Raw genomic sequence first — 16,994 nt, forward strand, 5'->3', positions numbered from 1 at the left:
CCACCAGGGAAGCCCTGTGTTTTCTTATTAATTTGTAAAATTTTTGTATACTAAGTGTAGCAGACCTCTGTCTATCATGTATGCAGAAAGTCCTTTTTCCTACTGACGATTTGTCTTTCTCAGTTGGAGTGTTTATTCCGTACAGAAGTATTTGGTTTTATATAGTTAAAGAAGATACCAGTCTTCTTTTCAGTTGATCTGTTTTTCATGTCATACTTAGAAAGGCTTTCTCCATCCCAGTATTATCCCTAAAATCTATCTGCCCATGTTTTCTTCTGTTACTTTTATAATTTCTTTTTTAAACAAATGGAAGTAATGCAAACAGCACTGTAGAAATATTTTTTCCTAAATAGATATATACTGGACAAACATTCATTCACAAATGGATATTTTCCTCATTAATTCAAGTTTCTAACTTTTTCAGATCCGAATCTCTATACAGATTTAGGTCGGAGGTTGTTTAATTTGTTACTTACCTATCTGTTTTTCAGCCAGTACCACGTTGTTTTAATTTCAGCAATTTTAAGATACACTTTAACATCTGGTAAGGCAGTGTTCCTTCTTAGTAATTTTGTTTTTCAGAATTCTTCAAGCTGTACTTAAACATTTTCTTTAAAGTGAAATTTAGAATCATTTTGCCAAGTTTCCTACAGCCCTCTCCACAACATACAGGGATTTTGAGTGGTGATACAATGTGTATAGAACATATTTAAACCAAGGTGACGTCTTTAAAAAAATTAAGCCACGTTTTCTATAGTATGGCTCTCAATTTATCCAAACATTTATTCATGTTCTCAGATCTTTTTGAGAACTATTATGTATTCATACTATTATGTAGAATGTTATAATTGTATATTGATTTTGTATCCTGTATCTTCACTAAATTTTTAGATTAGTTTTAACAGTTTTTTGGTAGTCTTGAGGGTTTTCTATATATCCTATCATCTCCAGATAGAGACTTTTGCTTTTTCTGAGTGAAAGGATACCTTTTATTTCTTTTTCTTGTCTGACCGCTATGACTAGAACTTCCAATATTATGTTGAAATTACGTTGAATGAAAGTGGCGAGAGTGGGCATCCTAGTCTTTTTCCTGATCTTAGAGGAAACGTTTACAGCTTTCCACTGTTGAGTATGATGTTAGCTGTGGACTTGTCATATATGGCCTTTATTATGCTGAGGTACATTCCCTCTATACCTGTTTGTTGAGAGTTTTTATCGTGAATGGATGTTGAGTTTTGTCAAATGCTTTTTCTGCATCTGTTGAGATGATCCGATGATTTTTAACCTCTGTTTTGTTACTGTGGTGTATCACCTTGATGGATTTGCAGACACTGGACCATCCTTGCGTACCTGGAGTAAACCCCGCTTGATCACGGTGTGTGGCCCTTCTAATGTGCTGCGGAATTTGCTTTGCTCACACTCTGTTGAGGATATTTGCATCTGTGTTCCTCAGGGATATTTCCCTGTAATTTTCTTTTCTTGAGGTGTCCTCGTCTGGTGTTGGTGTCAGGGTGACGCTGGCCATGTAAAATGAGTTTGAAAGTGCTTCCTCCGTGCCCCCCTCCCCGCCCACTTCTTTGGCAGAATTTGAGAAGGTGTTAGTTCTTCTTTGATTGTTTGGTAGAATTCGCTATTGAAGCCATCTGATTCTGGACTTTTGTTTGTTGGGATGTTTTGATTACCGATTCAGTCTCCTTGCTAGTAATTGGTCTGTTCAGATTATTTCTCCATGATTCAGTCTTGGTAGGTTGTTTGTTTCTAGGAATTTATTTGTTTCTTCCAGGTTGTCCAGTTTGTTGGTGTATAATTGTTCCTAGTGGTCTTTTTTATGATCCTTTGTGATGTAAGGATACCTTCTGGGGAATTAAGTGAAAGCCTATCCAAGTTCTGAACCTTGAGGCTTTAGGCCATTTTCTTCAATTTGGCTCTCAGAACACAGTCAGCTAGATACACCCTCAGGCAGGATTTCAGACTGTTCTGAAAAGCCTAAGAGAAAATCAAGATACCGTTATCCCAGCCCAACTAGATCTACTTCCAGTGTCCTCACTGCTGGTGAGCCCTGCCCACTGCTCACGCTTCTGTCCGTTCCTCAGTGGGTACCGACCACTGTGAAGCACCAGGCACTCCAGGAAAGGGCTTCTGAAAGGACAGGCAGGGAAAAAGCACTTGAAACAGAGATTATTCAGTGAGATGGGGGTGTAAAAAGAAAGAAACTTCAGAGAGGTGAGAGAAGACACTGTATCCATGAAACAAGAATCGCTATTAAGAAAGAATATCAGAGAACAAGAAAGAAAATTTGTGAATTAAACATACGCATCACAAATTAAGGATGAGGTGGATTTGGAAGATAAAATTCAGGAACTCTCATGGAGAGTAGAGTAAGGTTACAAATCAGAAAATGGAGAAGTGATGAGGAAACTTGGAATCTATCTACAAGGTCCAGCTCCATGGCCTCCGCCCCTGACAGAGGACGAGCCAAGTAGAGGCTTCATGGATAACGTTTCAGGAATGACCATTCTGAGTTCCAGATGGAAAAGGCCGTCGAATGTCCAGTGCATTGTATGGAAACAGCTCCACACGGAGCAGACTTCTTGAAAATTTGAAACCTTGGGGGTTCCCCAGGAGAGAAGATCCTGAAAAGTTTCTACAAGAGAAAAAACCCAAAGGTCTTTCAAAAGGATCAGGAACCTGGATGACGGTTGTCTTTGCAACAGCAGAGTGCAGCCTGGGAGACAGTGAGCCAGATTTCGTGCACAGTTTCGGAAAGAGTACTTCTCACCTGAGTGGGAAGGATTAGCGATTATGAGTGAGAGCCGAGTGCAGGTGTTTCAGGTGCGCCAGGTCCCCATGGGGGTCTGTGTCCTATGCTCCTCTTGCTGGGAAGCTGCCGGGGGAAGTTCTCCACCGAGATGGAGCAGAAGCCGGGAAAAAGGAGGGCGTGGGGTCCGGGAAGTTTGCTGACGAGTCTCCCGGGGGCGGGGGGTGGTGACCTCCACTCAAGACCCGGGCCGGTGTCCCTGACCCTCCCGAGGTGGCGCCCCAGAGATGGCTCACAGCCTCCCTGATGCGTTTGCACGTCTAGAGGAGACGTAGTGAATTTGGGAGAGTTTGATGACAACAGTGACAGTCACGATGAGAACAGCTAAGGGGTGGGGGGGCTGGGGCGCTGTCCCTCTGCCAGGCGAACGTCCACGTACAACTGTCTGTACAGTCGGCCCTCGTGTCCACGGATCCCCCTCTTGCAGACCGCGCGGCGCTGTAGTGCGCGTTTCCACGTTAAGTGCACCCACGCAGTTCAAACCCGAGTTGTTCAAGCGCCAAGTACTCACTTCAGGGAGATCAGAATGTTATGTGAGGAAGGAAATGTGTGCTGGTACTCAGCTCGGATCATCCGTGAGCGGAGCTGCCTGTCACAACAGCAGGAATATTGAATTAACCTAACCGAATTTAGGAGATCACTGTTGGGAAGGCAGTAGGACAGGAGATGTGCATGTACCTCCCTGTGCCCTTGCGTGCCCGTGTCCATGTGTCCCTGTGTGCGTGTGCATGTGTGTGTTTCACTGTGCGTTTCCGTGTGTGTGTGTGTGCTGTTTCTAAGCGTGTGTGTGTCCCTGTGTGCATGCCTGTGTGTGTGTGCATGTATGAGTGCATCTGGTGGTGATGGTGACCAGAGAGAGCTGATTTCCCCTGCCATGGAGAATGGCCCCGACCAAGAAAACAACAGATAGCAGTTTAAGCATTATTTCATAAAGGGGACCACTGTGTGCCTTTGTGGGAAAATTTACATGTTAAAGTGCTGTGTTCAGATATGAGGAGTTGTGAAGTAAACAGCTGTTCTAGGAATAGCATCTTCATTTTCCAAGAATAGCTTTGAAAAATGACAATAAATTCTGTTGCGTGTCTGTCAGCCTTGATGGTAAGAGTTTTTCTTGCTTCACCCCGCGCTGTCTCAGGTGAGCGCCATTCTGAATGGTCTGTTGGATCAGAGCTTCCGGGACCGAGCCAGTCAGAAGCACCAAGGCCTGAAACTGGTGGGTGCCATCCTGCAGAGCTGGAGGAGCTGCGGCCCGTGGTGGGCCAGGGATGCTGCCCCGGACAGCAAAATGGCCGTGCTGACCTTGCTGGCAAAAATTCTGCAGGTATTCTGAGAGATCTTGAAAATGTAGTTGCGTCTGTTGCTTATGTCTTTAAAAATTTGATGGAGGTTTCTTGAAAAGCTCATTGGTTTGACAAATAAAAAATAACTTGGACAATTGCTGATTACTTTATATTTTATACTTTTCCATTATTTTCCATAATTACCTTTTATTCTCATTTTCACTTCTTATTCTTTATCTCCTCAGTGTAGCTTTACGTGCATTGTCTTAGCGGATAGTTTAAAATATTTCAGAACAGGAATTGTTGAAATGCTGTTGGCGCCCAAGAACAAACGTACAGGTCATTTCTGAAATTTAAAGAACGGAAAAGTGCATTAAAGGAAATTAGAGGCATAATGTAGAAATGTGTTTTCATTTTCCCTCCTTTAGATTGATTCATCTGTACCTTTTAATACAAATCACAGTGCATTCCCAGAAGTTTTTACAACATATGTTAGTCTACTTGCTGATCCGAATTTGGGTCTACATTTAAAGGTAAGTGGTTGAAAAGATGTTTTTCAGATTATGTTCTCCATTTTTTTTCCTGTTCTGTATTTTTGTGTATTTGTGATATTTTCTGTTTTCTTATTATGGAAAATTTCAGACATATTCAGAAGCAGAGAGACCAGCACAGTGACGCCCGGGTACCCGTCACCAGCTTCTGTGGCCCTCAGTCATCTTTCTGTTAATTAATAACAGAAAATATCTCTCTTACTTTTAGGGTCAAGAACTTAACAGATTTTGTAATTTTAAAGTCCTGTAGTAATTAGATTTTACACTCCAGTAAAGTGTGGCCTTCATGAAAACCATCTTTGTAGTGGAACATGAGGGTATTTCTTTGGAATTTTCTGCTGTATGTGATTAGTCAGGTTTCACATTTCTCAACACGAGGAGGTCTGGGAACTGACCTGCTACCCAAGGGAGGAAGGAAGCACACCGAGTGCTCTGAAGCCCTGAGTTCCGCAGTCGCCCCATAGGGTATTCACGATAGTCTTTCCTCACAGAACTCAGGCAGCGCGCTTCTAGTAGAGGCTGCGTTTGCAGAGGAGATCCACACGCAGAGTCAGGCTGCCCTGTCCTGTGCTCACACGGGACAGCCCTGGCTCAGCCCGCGAGCCCGAGAGTGGAAGCCGAGGGCCGGGACGCGTCTTGCTGGTGGGTTTGATGCTGCCGAGGAGGTGTCCTGAAGTGGGCACGGAGTCCACACGTGTGGTGCTTTCTTGGCGCAGTCTTTAGAAAGCAGTCGTTGCACTCGTTGTGCAGAATCCCTAAGCCAGTCTCATGTTGCACTCGCTCTGCAGGGCCAGGCTGTGATTCTGCTCCCATTCTTCACCAGTCTCACTGGAGGCCATCTGCAGGAGCTGAAGCACGTTCTCGGGAAGCTCATTGTTTCTAATTTCCCTATGAAGTCTGAAGAGTTTCCCCCGGGGACTCTGCGGTACAATAACTACGCGGACTGTATGAAAAAGGTTAGTTTTTAGTAGTTGCAACTAAAATTAAGCACTGCTTGTTTCCTGTTAACATTTCTTGGTGAAAAGAAGTTAGTGAAATATTCAGAGTCAGAGAGTGTTCTAACTTGAAGGATTCATTTTAACTCATTTTGAAAGCTTGTCTGTGGGGGCCGATGCGTACCTGAATCCTTGGGGGCTAATTTTTCTCCCATTTAAAATTTGTGAAATATTTTATGTGTAATGTATAAGCTTTGAAGAATAATACTGAAGAGAGCTAAGAAATAGAATATCACCTATATGGTACAGTTTCTGAAGTTTAGTTGACTAGTGGTCATTTGAGAAATATCTAGTGGGTATCACTTAGTTAATATACAGCGTAAGTTCCCGAAACACCGGGGGCTTAGCCAAGAAGCTAGGTTCTCTCCCTCCTGTACAGTTCTAGATCCTCTACAGGGACCCCGTCTCCTTTACCTTCTTCTTGTCTGTCGTCCCCCACACGTAGCATCTGCCTTGTCCAGGTTGGCTGATCCAGCTCCTGTCTTGTCCCTTCTAGCCAACAGGAGGGAGGAGAGGGCAGGAGAGAGCATCCCTTTCCTTTAAGGGCTTAATCCAGACCTTGCACGTATTAATTCTGCTGATAACCCACTTGCCACATACAAGCAAGTGAGACTGTGAATGTTCTTACTTTGGGCAGCAGTATACTCAGCTAAAACTCAGGGGCCAGCCAGTAGGGAAAACGAGAGAAACACCACTGGAGGGAGGGTAGGCGGTGGTCGCCCAAACTCGTGATGGACTGAACCCTGGGCTCAAGAAAAATAAAGATACTGTCTTTGTTTTCAAGGAGCTTATAGTAAAGTAAGGAAGAAACGATGATTAAAACACACTGTAATAAGTGCCGGGGTAGAGATACACATACTCTCCAAGGATGGCTGCACCAGTGTATCCCGTCCACATGTTTTTATGGTGTGACTTTCCGTCACATGGGGAAAAAAGAGACGTCATACGTTTTGAGCAACGTAGTCTGATTTTTCTCCTGTTGCGTATGGGTTGTCCTTAAGGACTCACTAGTAACAAGAAAATAATGCAGTGGAAGTGATGCTTGTGATTCTAAATCTAGCCTTAAAAGGTTTCCAGCTCATTCCTGGGTCTCTGGTCTGTGGGACCCAGTCACCATCCTGTACAGAAGCCACGCAGCCACACGGAAAGGCTGTTTACAAACCACCCATCCACATGGGTTCTCTCCTCCCTACCCTGATAGGACTTTTTTCTTTCAAACATACAGAGAAGTTGGAAGAATAGTAAACAAGCATCCATATAACCATCTCTTGTATTCAGCAGTTAACTTTTTGTCACATTTGCTTTGTCTGTGTGTGCGTGTGTGTGTGTGTTTTGACTGAAACACTTGCGAGTTAGCTGCAGACATCCTGGTGCTTCACTCCTGAATGTTTCAGCAGCAGTTCCTGAGAGGCAGGCACCACGCTGATACTAGGCCCAAGAAAATTCTCGCTGCTCTCAGACCTTGTGCTGTTTTGTCCATGGTCACGTTTCTCCAGATGTCCCTGTGTTTGGCTGGATTTTTCAAACCAGGATCTAATTAACGATTGGCTCGAATGTCATGTCTCTGGTGTCTTTAAATCCAGGACTGCTTCACCCCCATCCCTTTTATTTCTCTGCGACACTGGGTTTTGGAAGTAGCCCGAGCGCGTCTCTCGGATGCTGTCCTGTTTGTCTGATTGCTCCCTTGAGGTGCGTTTTGGCTTTCCTCACCCTCTGTGTTTCCTCTAAACTGGAAGTTAGGCTTCAAGCTTGGCCGTGAGATTCAGGCTAACCTTTCTGGCAACAACCCCACACCTGGAGGCATGTGTCGTGCACGTCCCCTTGTGAGCGACCTCGCATCTGGTGGCCTGGTTGACGTGGTAACCTCCTCATTTCTCTGTCGAATGCTGTGTTCTTTCTGCACCATCATGCTGGTACCATCTGAGTTTCCTGCTCCCCAGCAATCTGCCAGCAGATGGTTGTCACGTCCACAAAGGTTCTGGGTAGATCTTTAGTACTTTCCCTTAACGTAAATGCAAGTGCAGACAGTCGCGGCACCTTTGAAGAAAGCTTCCAGTCTAAGAAAGATGTAAACCAACAGGAGAAAGGAACTCAGAGGGAGCAGAGGCAACAAGTCGAGATAAGAACGTCGAAGAGACTGTTCAGAGCAGCTTCAGAGAGGAGAGACAGTATATCAAGTGCATGAACTAGAACAAGAAAGCGCTCTTGGAAGTTAAATACACAAAAGAAAAATTTAAAAACCTTCACCAAATGGAAGATAAGATTGCAGCTGTCTCCTAGAGAGTAGAGCAAAAGGACATGGAGATGGAAGATGGGAGGTGAGATGAGAACACTGGACCCACAGCCTGGAGTGTGTGTGCTGTGCAGTGAGGGTGGTGTGAAGGGCGCACGCTGCCGAGGAGAGGCCTCGTGCCTCTGTTGGAGGAAGAATATCTGCAAACACTGTTGGAGGAAGAATATCTGCAAAACTTTTAGACAATCAAAACTCAAATATTTAACGAACATTGTTATATGCCAGGCATTCCATAGCTGCAAAAATGACATATATTAGCATTTGTTAATCTTTGTGAAATTGTTATAATTTGCTTTCCCTTTTTATTTGAACTGTCAAAAAACAAATCCAATGCGATTATTGTCATCATCATCCTCATTATTATTGGTGTGTGTTTCTTCTCTAGCTTCTGGATGCATTGGAGTTATCGCAGAGTCCCGTGTTGTTGGAGCTGATGACAGAAATTCTTTGTCGGGAGCAACAGCATGTTATGGAAGAGTTATTTCAATCCACTTTCAGGAAGATAGCCAGAAAGTGAGTCATTCCTAGTCTGGGATTCCAGGAACCATATGTGTTTTATTTCTGTGGGAGATTATCATCTCTGTCCTTGAAAACGATGAGTGCATTATTTCAGTAGATGCAGGTAAAGTTTTGACAAAATCCAGTGCTCATTTACTCATCGATGATAAAACTTGCAAAAGATCATCTATGAAAAACCAGTAGCCAACAAAATATTTAATAGTGAAAGGCTGAATTTTCCTCCAAAGTTTGGAACAAGGCGAGGACGTCTGTTCTTTTCTATCCAACATAGTCCTGGAGGTTCTAGCCATTGCAGTCAGGCAAGCAAAAGAAATAAAAGGCAGTCAACTTGGAAAGAAAGAAGTATAACTGTTTCTACTCACAGATGGCACAAGGCAGAGAATCCTAAAGATCTACAAGAAACTGTTCGAACCAATAAACAATCATAGAAAATTTGTTGGATTCAGAATACATAGTATTCTAATGTCAGTGGTAGTTCTGTTTATGAACAGAGAACGTTTGACACTATAATTACAAATGTAATACCATTCATAATAGCACCAAAAAGAATAAAACACTTGGGAATAAACTTAACACGAGAAGCACAAGACTTGTACAGCAAAAATTACAACCTATTGCTGAAGGAAATTAAAAAATTAAAGATCTAAGTAAATGGAGAGATAGTCCATGCTCATGAGTTGGAAGATGCAATATTGTTAACATGGCAGTTCTATTCAAATTGCTAGGTTTAATGCACTCCATATCCAGATTCCAGCAAGCCTCAGTTTTTGGGTACAGGAATTGACTAGCAGTTCCTAATATTTATATGGAAATGCAAAATACCCCTTAACAGCCAAAACAATTTTGAAAAAGAGAGACAAAATGGGAGGATTTTTCACATCCCAGTTCTAAAACTTACTCCAATGCTACAGTTGTCTCTGTGAAAATTAGTTAATATTTTTCAATTTTAGAACTTTTAAAAACAAAACAGAAGTAAATTTCAATCAGTGGCAGTTGTTATTCTTTTTTGTGTTCACACCGTTCCCGTCTGTGGCAGTGGGAGTCCATGGCGGCCGGCTCCTAGGTTCTTGGGCAGCCTTCCTTAATCTCTGATGTCTTTTACATGTCTTCTGGCTCAGCAGATCACCGCAGGCTCACCTTGACCCAGAGTCAAGCTGTTTCTCTAGAGAGCCCCGTGAAACGGCACCTAGAGACCACAGGCTGGGTCCTCGGTGAACTTAGTGCTACAGGGTTATAGCACTACTACTGGTTAGTGCTGTACTGAGGAATAGTTTTGTTTGTTTTAAGGAAAAGAAAAATATCCTGATACTTTCCTTTCAATCTTAACATTATGGGCTTTTTATTACTTTTATTATTTTTCCCTTACATTGTAGATTTTAATTTTTTTCTGTTCAGTGTTGTTTTTAATAACATTTCACCAGTATTTAATTGCTTTATCCTATAATACACATAAAATATTTTCAAAACTAACACTACCAGTATTACTACTAAGAATAATCATAGCTGGATGAAGTTAACATTTTAAATTTTATTTATAATTTACTTAGAATATATTCTCTGAGGATATACAGTCAAATTTTGTGTTCCAGAATCACTTGAAAGTGTTTTTCATTGTGCAGTTATTATACCAATTCATTAGGTATGCTTTAATTCATTTTCAGAGCTGAGAAATTTTTGTGTTTTTTTTTGGACTTAATTTTCTTATTGAATATGTAAAATACATAACGTGATTCGAACGTTAGAAGTACGTAATGCGCTACATTCAGGAGCCTTGCTTCCCTCTCCTATCGTCTTCTGCCCTTTCACCTTTTTTTCTACTTCATGTTTTCTACAGATCATGCTAAATCAGCACGTAGAGATCTTCTGCTTTCCTTTTTTTTTTTTTTAAACAACTGTGTAATTATTCACTGTGTGGAAGTACCAAGTATTTTGAAGCAGCCCCTACTGATGGGCTTTTGGTCAGTCTTTTGCTGATGAGAATAATGGCATAGTGAATAGCCCTGTGCACATGTCATGTTGTATTTTGCCAGTGTAGCTTTGGAGTGGATTTGTAAATGGGAGTGAAAAGGTAAATGCATTTGTGATTTTGCTAGATATCACCACATCCCCTTTTGGAGGCTGTATTATTTGCATTCCTTCCAGCAGTGGATGAAAGTATGTTTCATCACAGTCTTGCCAATAGAGTATATTGTCAAACACTTGGATTTTTTCCAGCGTTAATAGGGGAGAAAGGATTTCTCAGTGTTGCTCTAATTTGTATTTCTTTTATTATGAGTAAAGTGGAACATATATTCATATATTTAATGCTCATTTGCATTTATTTTTCAGTAAACCATCTGTTGGCCCATTTATGCTCTTTTTCTTTTCCTCCTCTTTCCTTTAGGTTTCTGTGTAAGGGCTGTGCATCTCCACTGTGCTCAAAGCAGGGTGCTCCTTGAGAGAATTGAAATCTAGGACAGTGTCCAGATGAATATTGCAGAGCCCATGTAGATCTAGTGGTGTCCTGCAACCTCAAATTTTTGTGACTGAATGACGTTCAAATCCAGTATTTTTGCTCTGGGTCATAGCTAACTTCTGAGCATCGAGATTTTAGAACTGGAAAGGATTTTAATGATCATTCAGTCCTAACCTCTTATTTTTATAGGCGGGGAAGCTAACGCTATTCTTAATTAATAGATGTATAGACGGAATCGTATAGGTGATCATTCATATACCGTGTTACCCAGATGAGAAAACAAAGGGCCAGTTGAATTCTCTCTGCCTGGCAAGTAGGAATGGTGGTTCATTACTGAGGAAGAGGCTGGAATTGTCTGATCAGGATTCATGAGTTTCAGGTTCTGGGATACATGATGGTGTCGAGGCTGAGTCTCTTCCAAAGCCTTCCAGAAAGACCATATTGAAAGTAAATGAAAAAAATTCTTTTTCCTAATGCCTAAATAGGCATGAGGATTTCTGGGGATGAGTTAAAATAACATGACCTATGTATAAATGCTTTTTGTATTTCCTGGTTTCTATACATATGATCTTTAAAGTTATTTTTCTGATTCATAGTCATTGGCGTTCACTTTGCTTGTAATGTAGTAGGCCGTCATGAAATATTTGTTGCAATCCTGAATGTGCATGTAATTTTCTCTTTTTCTTAGGAGTTCATGTGCAACACAGTTAGGGCTTCTGGATAGTGTGTACGGGATGTTCAGGAGGGATGACCTCCTTCCCAGCGTCACCCGCCAAGCGACCGTGGACCGCGTTCTCCTCACTCTGTTGTGGCACTGTGACTTGAGTGCTTTGAGAGACTTCTTTAGCAGCATTGTGGTGGATGCCATTGATGTGTTGAAGTCCAGATTTATAAAGGTATCGTAGTCTGTTATTAAATTGAATGTTAATAAGAGTTGACAGGTCTCCATGGTCAGTGTCGTTAGAAACTGCCACGTGTTCAGTCAGGGGCGTGTGCAGCTCAGGGAGCGTCGCCTCCATGTCCTGGTCTCAGCCTGCAGGCACGTGGTGTGTGCGTTAGTTTCCTCAGGTTGCTGTCACAGGGGACCACAGATGTGGCTTAGAGCCACAGGCCTTTATTTTCTCTGGAGAAATAGAAATCAGAACCTGAATAGAAATAGAAATCAGAAAATCTGTATTTTCTCTGGAGACCAGAAATCAGAAACCGTTTCCTGGGGCTGCACTTGCTCCGGAGGCTCTGGGGAGGAGACTGCTCGCCCTGCCAACAGCCTCCAGAGGCACCAGCACCCCTCGGCTCGTGGCCACGGTGCCCCTTCCCGTGCTTCTCAGGTCACTTGGCTTCGTCGTCGTCCTCTTCTGTTTTAAACACTCCGCCATTTTTCTTCTTTTATTGAAGTGTAGTTGACTTACAGTGTTGTGTTAGTTTCAGGAGCACACCAAAGTGATTCAGTTATACATGTACACGTGTCTGTTCTTTTTCAAATTCTTTTCCATTATGGTTTATTACAAGGTACTGAATGTTTCCTGTGCTATACAGTAGGTCCTTGTTGTTTATCTGTTGTATGTGTAGTGGTTTGTATCTGCTAATCCCAAACTCCCAATTTATCTGCTCCGCCTCCCCTCCCCCTTGGTAACCACCAGTCTGTTCTCTGTGCCTGTGAGTCTGTTTCTGTTTTGTAACTAAGTTCATTTGTGTCATACTTTAGATTCCACATATAAGTGATACATATGGTGTTTGTCTTTGTCTGACTTCACTTAGTATGATTATGTCTGGGTCCATCCGTGTTGCTGCAAATGGCATTATTTCATTCTTTTCATGACTGAGTAGTATTCCATCGTATCTGTGCACCACAGCTTCAGCTTCTCTATCCACTCCTCTGTCGATGGACATTTAGGTGCTTCCAGCTTCCGCAGTTCTGTCTAATCTCTCTCTGCCTCCTGCCTGTAAATATGATTGCATTTCGGGCCCACTTGGATAATCTTCTCAGGGTCCTTTGCTTCATTTCACCTGTCTCATCCCTTCTGTTGTACAAGGTAACAGTCACAGGTCTGAGGCATTGGAATGTGGGTATCTTTTTGGGGCTATTATTCAGCCTGACACAGTCTAAACCCATTACAACATCAACTTTTAAGTCCAAAACCTCATCTAAATATTATTAGCACAAGTCCCAAATCTCATCATCTAAATCATATAAACCAGATATGGGTAGGTTTTGGGTGTGATCCATCTTGGGGCCAAACTCTCTCCATTTTTGGACCTGTGAAACTAGAAAACAGATTATTTGCTTCCAGAACACAGTGGTGGGACAGGTATAGGATGATAATTATAGACATTCCTGTTCCAAATAGGAGAAAATGGAAGGAAGGAGTCTGTTTTCCAAAGCAAGTTTAAAATCCAGCTGGGCAAATCCATTAGGTTTCAAGACCTGGGAATAATGCCCTGTGGCCTGGTGCTCTGCCTTCTGGGCAGAGACTCCATCCTTGGAGTCATTCTTCTTTTTTCTTGAAGGTTAGCAGGTGTTTGCAGCTGAGTAGCTTTGTCTGTTTGTTGCCTGTAGAATTTGGGGAGTACAGCATCCTTTTTTCCATTTCATTTTGTCTCTGTCCCTTTCAGTTCATCTGGTGTAACATTCTCAGAAACCTTCTGTCTCTTTCATGCTCATTCTGGAGATTCCCTCTGTGAGATAGGAGAGTCCCTTCCCTGTGCGTGGCTTCTGTGAGGTGGCCGAGCGCAGCCGTGAGCCACAGGCTTTGTTTCTTCAGCCATGCCCTCAGGCTTCTCGCCGAAGCATGCTTTCCCAGCAGCCAGTCTCCTGACGCTAGCGTCTTCTACAGTCTGCACGGGCTGAGAACTTCCCAGGTCATCAAGTTCTGGTTCTTTTTGCTTGACTGTTTTTGTCTCAAGTAATTTCTCACACCTCACATTCTATTATAAGCGGCAAAGGAGAAGCCAGGCAGTACCTCCAGCAAATTTACTTGGAAATCCTCTCAGCTCAGTATTCAAGTGCATAGCCTGCAAGTTCTGCTTTCTGCACAACTTCAGAAGACTGTTCAGCTACGTTTTCTTGTTAGCCGCCTAACAAGGATCCTCTGTCCTCCAGTTTCCAAAAATCTGGTACTTATTTCCTTTTGAGACCTCACCAGCAACTACTTTAATGTCCACATTTCTAATAAAAATATGTTTATGGTGATGGGCATTCCCTAAGACAACATTGGCTTTCTGTTCACTTCCTTCTGAGTCCTCGCCAGCAGTGCCTTTAATGTCGATATTTCCTAACAGTGGTCTCTACAGGGCAAGCTAGGCCTTTTCTGTCATACATGGCAAAAATTTTTTCTACCTCTACCCTCTGCTCAATTCCAAAGCCACTTAACGTATTTTTTTCATTTGTTGCAGTAGAGCTCCAGCTCTTGGTACCAAAATGTGTATTAGTTTCCTTAACGTGCCGTAATAAATTACCATAAGCTTGGTGGCCTAGAACACAAGTTTATCCTCTCACAGCTTTGGAGGCCAGAAGTCCCAAATGAGTTTCACTGAGGTGAAGTCAGTACTTGCTGCCACACTAAATAGAACACATCAACACTTACATCCACGTTTTAGCTCTTGGGCTACTTTTTGTTGAAGTGGTTTAACATCTTTATTAAAATTATTTTCAATGTAAAGGGCGTTGAGTATTAAATTTCATTTAGTCAGTAAAATACTTTTCATGTTATCTTTTCTTAGCTGAATGAATCTTCCTTTGATACTCAAATCACCAAGAAGATGGGCTACTATAAGCTGCTCGATGTGATGTACTCTCGTCTTCCGAAAGGTGATGTTCACTCCAAGGAATCTAAAATTAATCAGGTGTTCCACGGCTCGCGTGTCCCAGAAGGAAATGAGCTTACAAAGACCCTCATCAAGTAAGGGTTTACTTAATTTCGGATTGTATTTAATTTGTTAATATTTGTGATGCGTATATTTTTACACATGTATATAATGTGAATAAATGTTTAAACGAATTTTTATAGTTTTCCTATGTACAGACTACTTAGATGGACATTAATTCAGCATGTTATTGCGTAACGTTCTATCCTAGACACATCTTCTATGCAGAGTAAAGCTTTTTCTTTTACTGTTTTTTCCTACTGTCTTTTCTCCCTCAATAGCTTGATATGTTTCTAGTGGTATGATTCACAGTAAGGAGGGATTTAGTGTATTTTATTTTTTCTATCATTCAAAATTAAAGGAGTGTCACATACTTCTAAGCAGACGTTTCGTAACGCACAGAGTAGTCAGATCCATTTCCTCTGAAGCCGGCCTTCTGGTGAGGCTCCTCTGAGTGTCGGGCACCGGCGTGCCAGGTCTCTGCAGGCTCACCTTCAGCTCCTCCAACCCTCTCTTCGCATGTCCTCCTCAGTGGATGACGTTGTCACCATGAGCGCCTTGGAGGTCGTGTTATTTTTCCTTCTGAATCTCTTCAACCTCTGCACACACCCTGCCGGCCCCAGAGCTGGTGGATTATGTCCGCGGGGCTCCTGGAACCAGTGGCTCGTGTGGCACTGGGGTTGCTGGTGAAGCGCCTCAGTGGCCTCCTGTGTAATAAGTCTCCCTACCCCGAGGCCTGCCGCTCTCAGCCCCGCTGCCAGAGTGACCGTCCATATGTTACAGGAACCTGATTGTTTTGTTTCCCAGCCTGAAGCCCTTCAGAGGGACCTCGTCCTAGTAGCAGGGGCCGGCAGGCTTCTCCCCTCGAGGGCTGGGCGGTAACTGCTCCGGCTTCCTGGGCCCTGTGGAGCAGCTGGCAGCAGCGTAGATGTGGGATGGCCGTGTTCTGACCGCACCGTGCTCACGTGCGCACCATGCTCACGTGCTCACGGTGGCTGGCCGCACGCAGCCGGCCGGGCGAGACCGGGCTCCTGGGTGTGGCAGCCACCCCTGCCTCCGCCACTGCCACCCCTCCATGCCCTCACAGTGCCCGCATGCTGCTTCCCCAGGGTCAGTTCAGGTCCCGCCTGGTAGAGACCTTCCTGCCCCTCAGGCTGGGCTGCTGCCCACCCGGCTTGTTGCAGCCCCAGTAGGTGTGGGCACCCGTGGGGCCGGCTCACCCCCCTGGATGGACTGACACTCGCCCGGCTGCCCGCAGGCTGTGCCACAACGCCTTCACGGAGAACATGGCGGGGGAGGCCCAGCTGCTGGAGCGCAGGCGGCTGTACCACTGTGCCGCCTACAACTGCGCCATCGCCGCCATCCGCTGTGTCTTCACCGAGCTCAAGTTTTACCAGGGCTTCCTGTTCAGTGAGAAGCCGGAGAAGGTAGGCCCCTCCCGACTGCCGGCCGGGCTGCCCGGGGTCTGCGCCCCCCGAGCCGCGGTGGGTGTGCTCCTCCAGCCCTGCATGCGGACGCGGAGGGCGGGACCCCGGGGTGGCGTCAGCGCCCGGCATCACCACCTGGCACTCAGGCATCTTCATGTGGGGCTTTGCGTTCACAGAACTTGCTCATTTTTGAAAATCTGATAGACCTGAAGCGCTGCTACACGTTTCCCATAGAAGTGGAGGTGAGTGAAATCTTTCGTGGTGTTTCCAGGCTACAAACACTTAGCAAATGCTTATAGAGAAACACACACATTGCGCTGAACAGTAACTGCCCAGTACTCACGTCTGCTGTACACTGCAAACACTGGCAGCTTCTTACAGTTTGACTGGAGATACAACCTCAGGCAAGTACAAAAAGTTGGTCATGACTTGGGTTTTCCCTCAACTTGTAAAGGAGAGAAAATGCCACTGAAAGGAGCTCTGAGGGCACATCCCTGAAGTTGTTTTCTGAAGTTCCTCTGGTCAGTGATGTTGAGATCCACCCCGATACAGGGTTAGGCCCTGGGGGCCCTGGTGGGAGGGTCGGCACATTTCGGGCGCCGGGAGCAGACGTCTTGGGGGGAAGATGCTCTGGCAAAGGAGCCAAGCTCAGGCTCAGTCGAGCTCAGCGGAGGCTGGGGGGCAGCAGCCTTTCATAGCCCGGTGGGCGGGAGGGTGGGCAGAGTGAGCGGGGGCTGGGGGGCGGGCTGGTGTTCTGGCCTCCACCCCTCGTAGTCTGCCTGGTGGCTCACA

The 16,994-nt window shown here is 44.2% G+C and overlaps 1 protein-coding gene across 9 annotated transcripts in view; it reads left to right on the forward strand.

The window, feature by feature from the left end:
* The window catches only part of PRKDC (protein kinase, DNA-activated, catalytic subunit), a 150,002-nt gene that overhangs the window by 68,339 nt on the left and 64,669 nt on the right, over nt 1-16,994 (forward strand). For all 9 annotated transcript variants that reach the window (XR_003793604.1, XM_029223258.1, XM_029223263.1 and 6 more), the window contains 8 exons: nt 3,954-4,139; nt 4,527-4,631; nt 5,438-5,605; nt 8,323-8,450; nt 11,600-11,807; nt 14,632-14,810; nt 16,034-16,202; nt 16,379-16,444. Coding sequence is in view for 8 of the 9 variants with exons in the window: in XM_029223258.1 (XP_029079091.1) it covers nt 3,954-4,139; nt 4,527-4,631; nt 5,438-5,605; nt 8,323-8,450; nt 11,600-11,807; nt 14,632-14,810; nt 16,034-16,202; nt 16,379-16,444 (1,209 nt within the window). In the remaining variant the exon portion in view is untranslated. The remainder of the gene's footprint in view (nt 1-3,953; nt 4,140-4,526; nt 4,632-5,437; nt 5,606-8,322; nt 8,451-11,599; nt 11,808-14,631; nt 14,811-16,033; nt 16,203-16,378; nt 16,445-16,994) is intronic.

Source organism: Monodon monoceros, unplaced genomic scaffold (genome assembly GCF_005190385.1).
Source record: "Monodon monoceros isolate NGI ecotype Baffin Bay Population unplaced genomic scaffold, NGI_Narwhal_1 Super_Scaffold_14, whole genome shotgun sequence".
Classification (NCBI taxonomy): Eukaryota; Metazoa; Chordata; class Mammalia; order Artiodactyla; family Monodontidae; genus Monodon; species Monodon monoceros.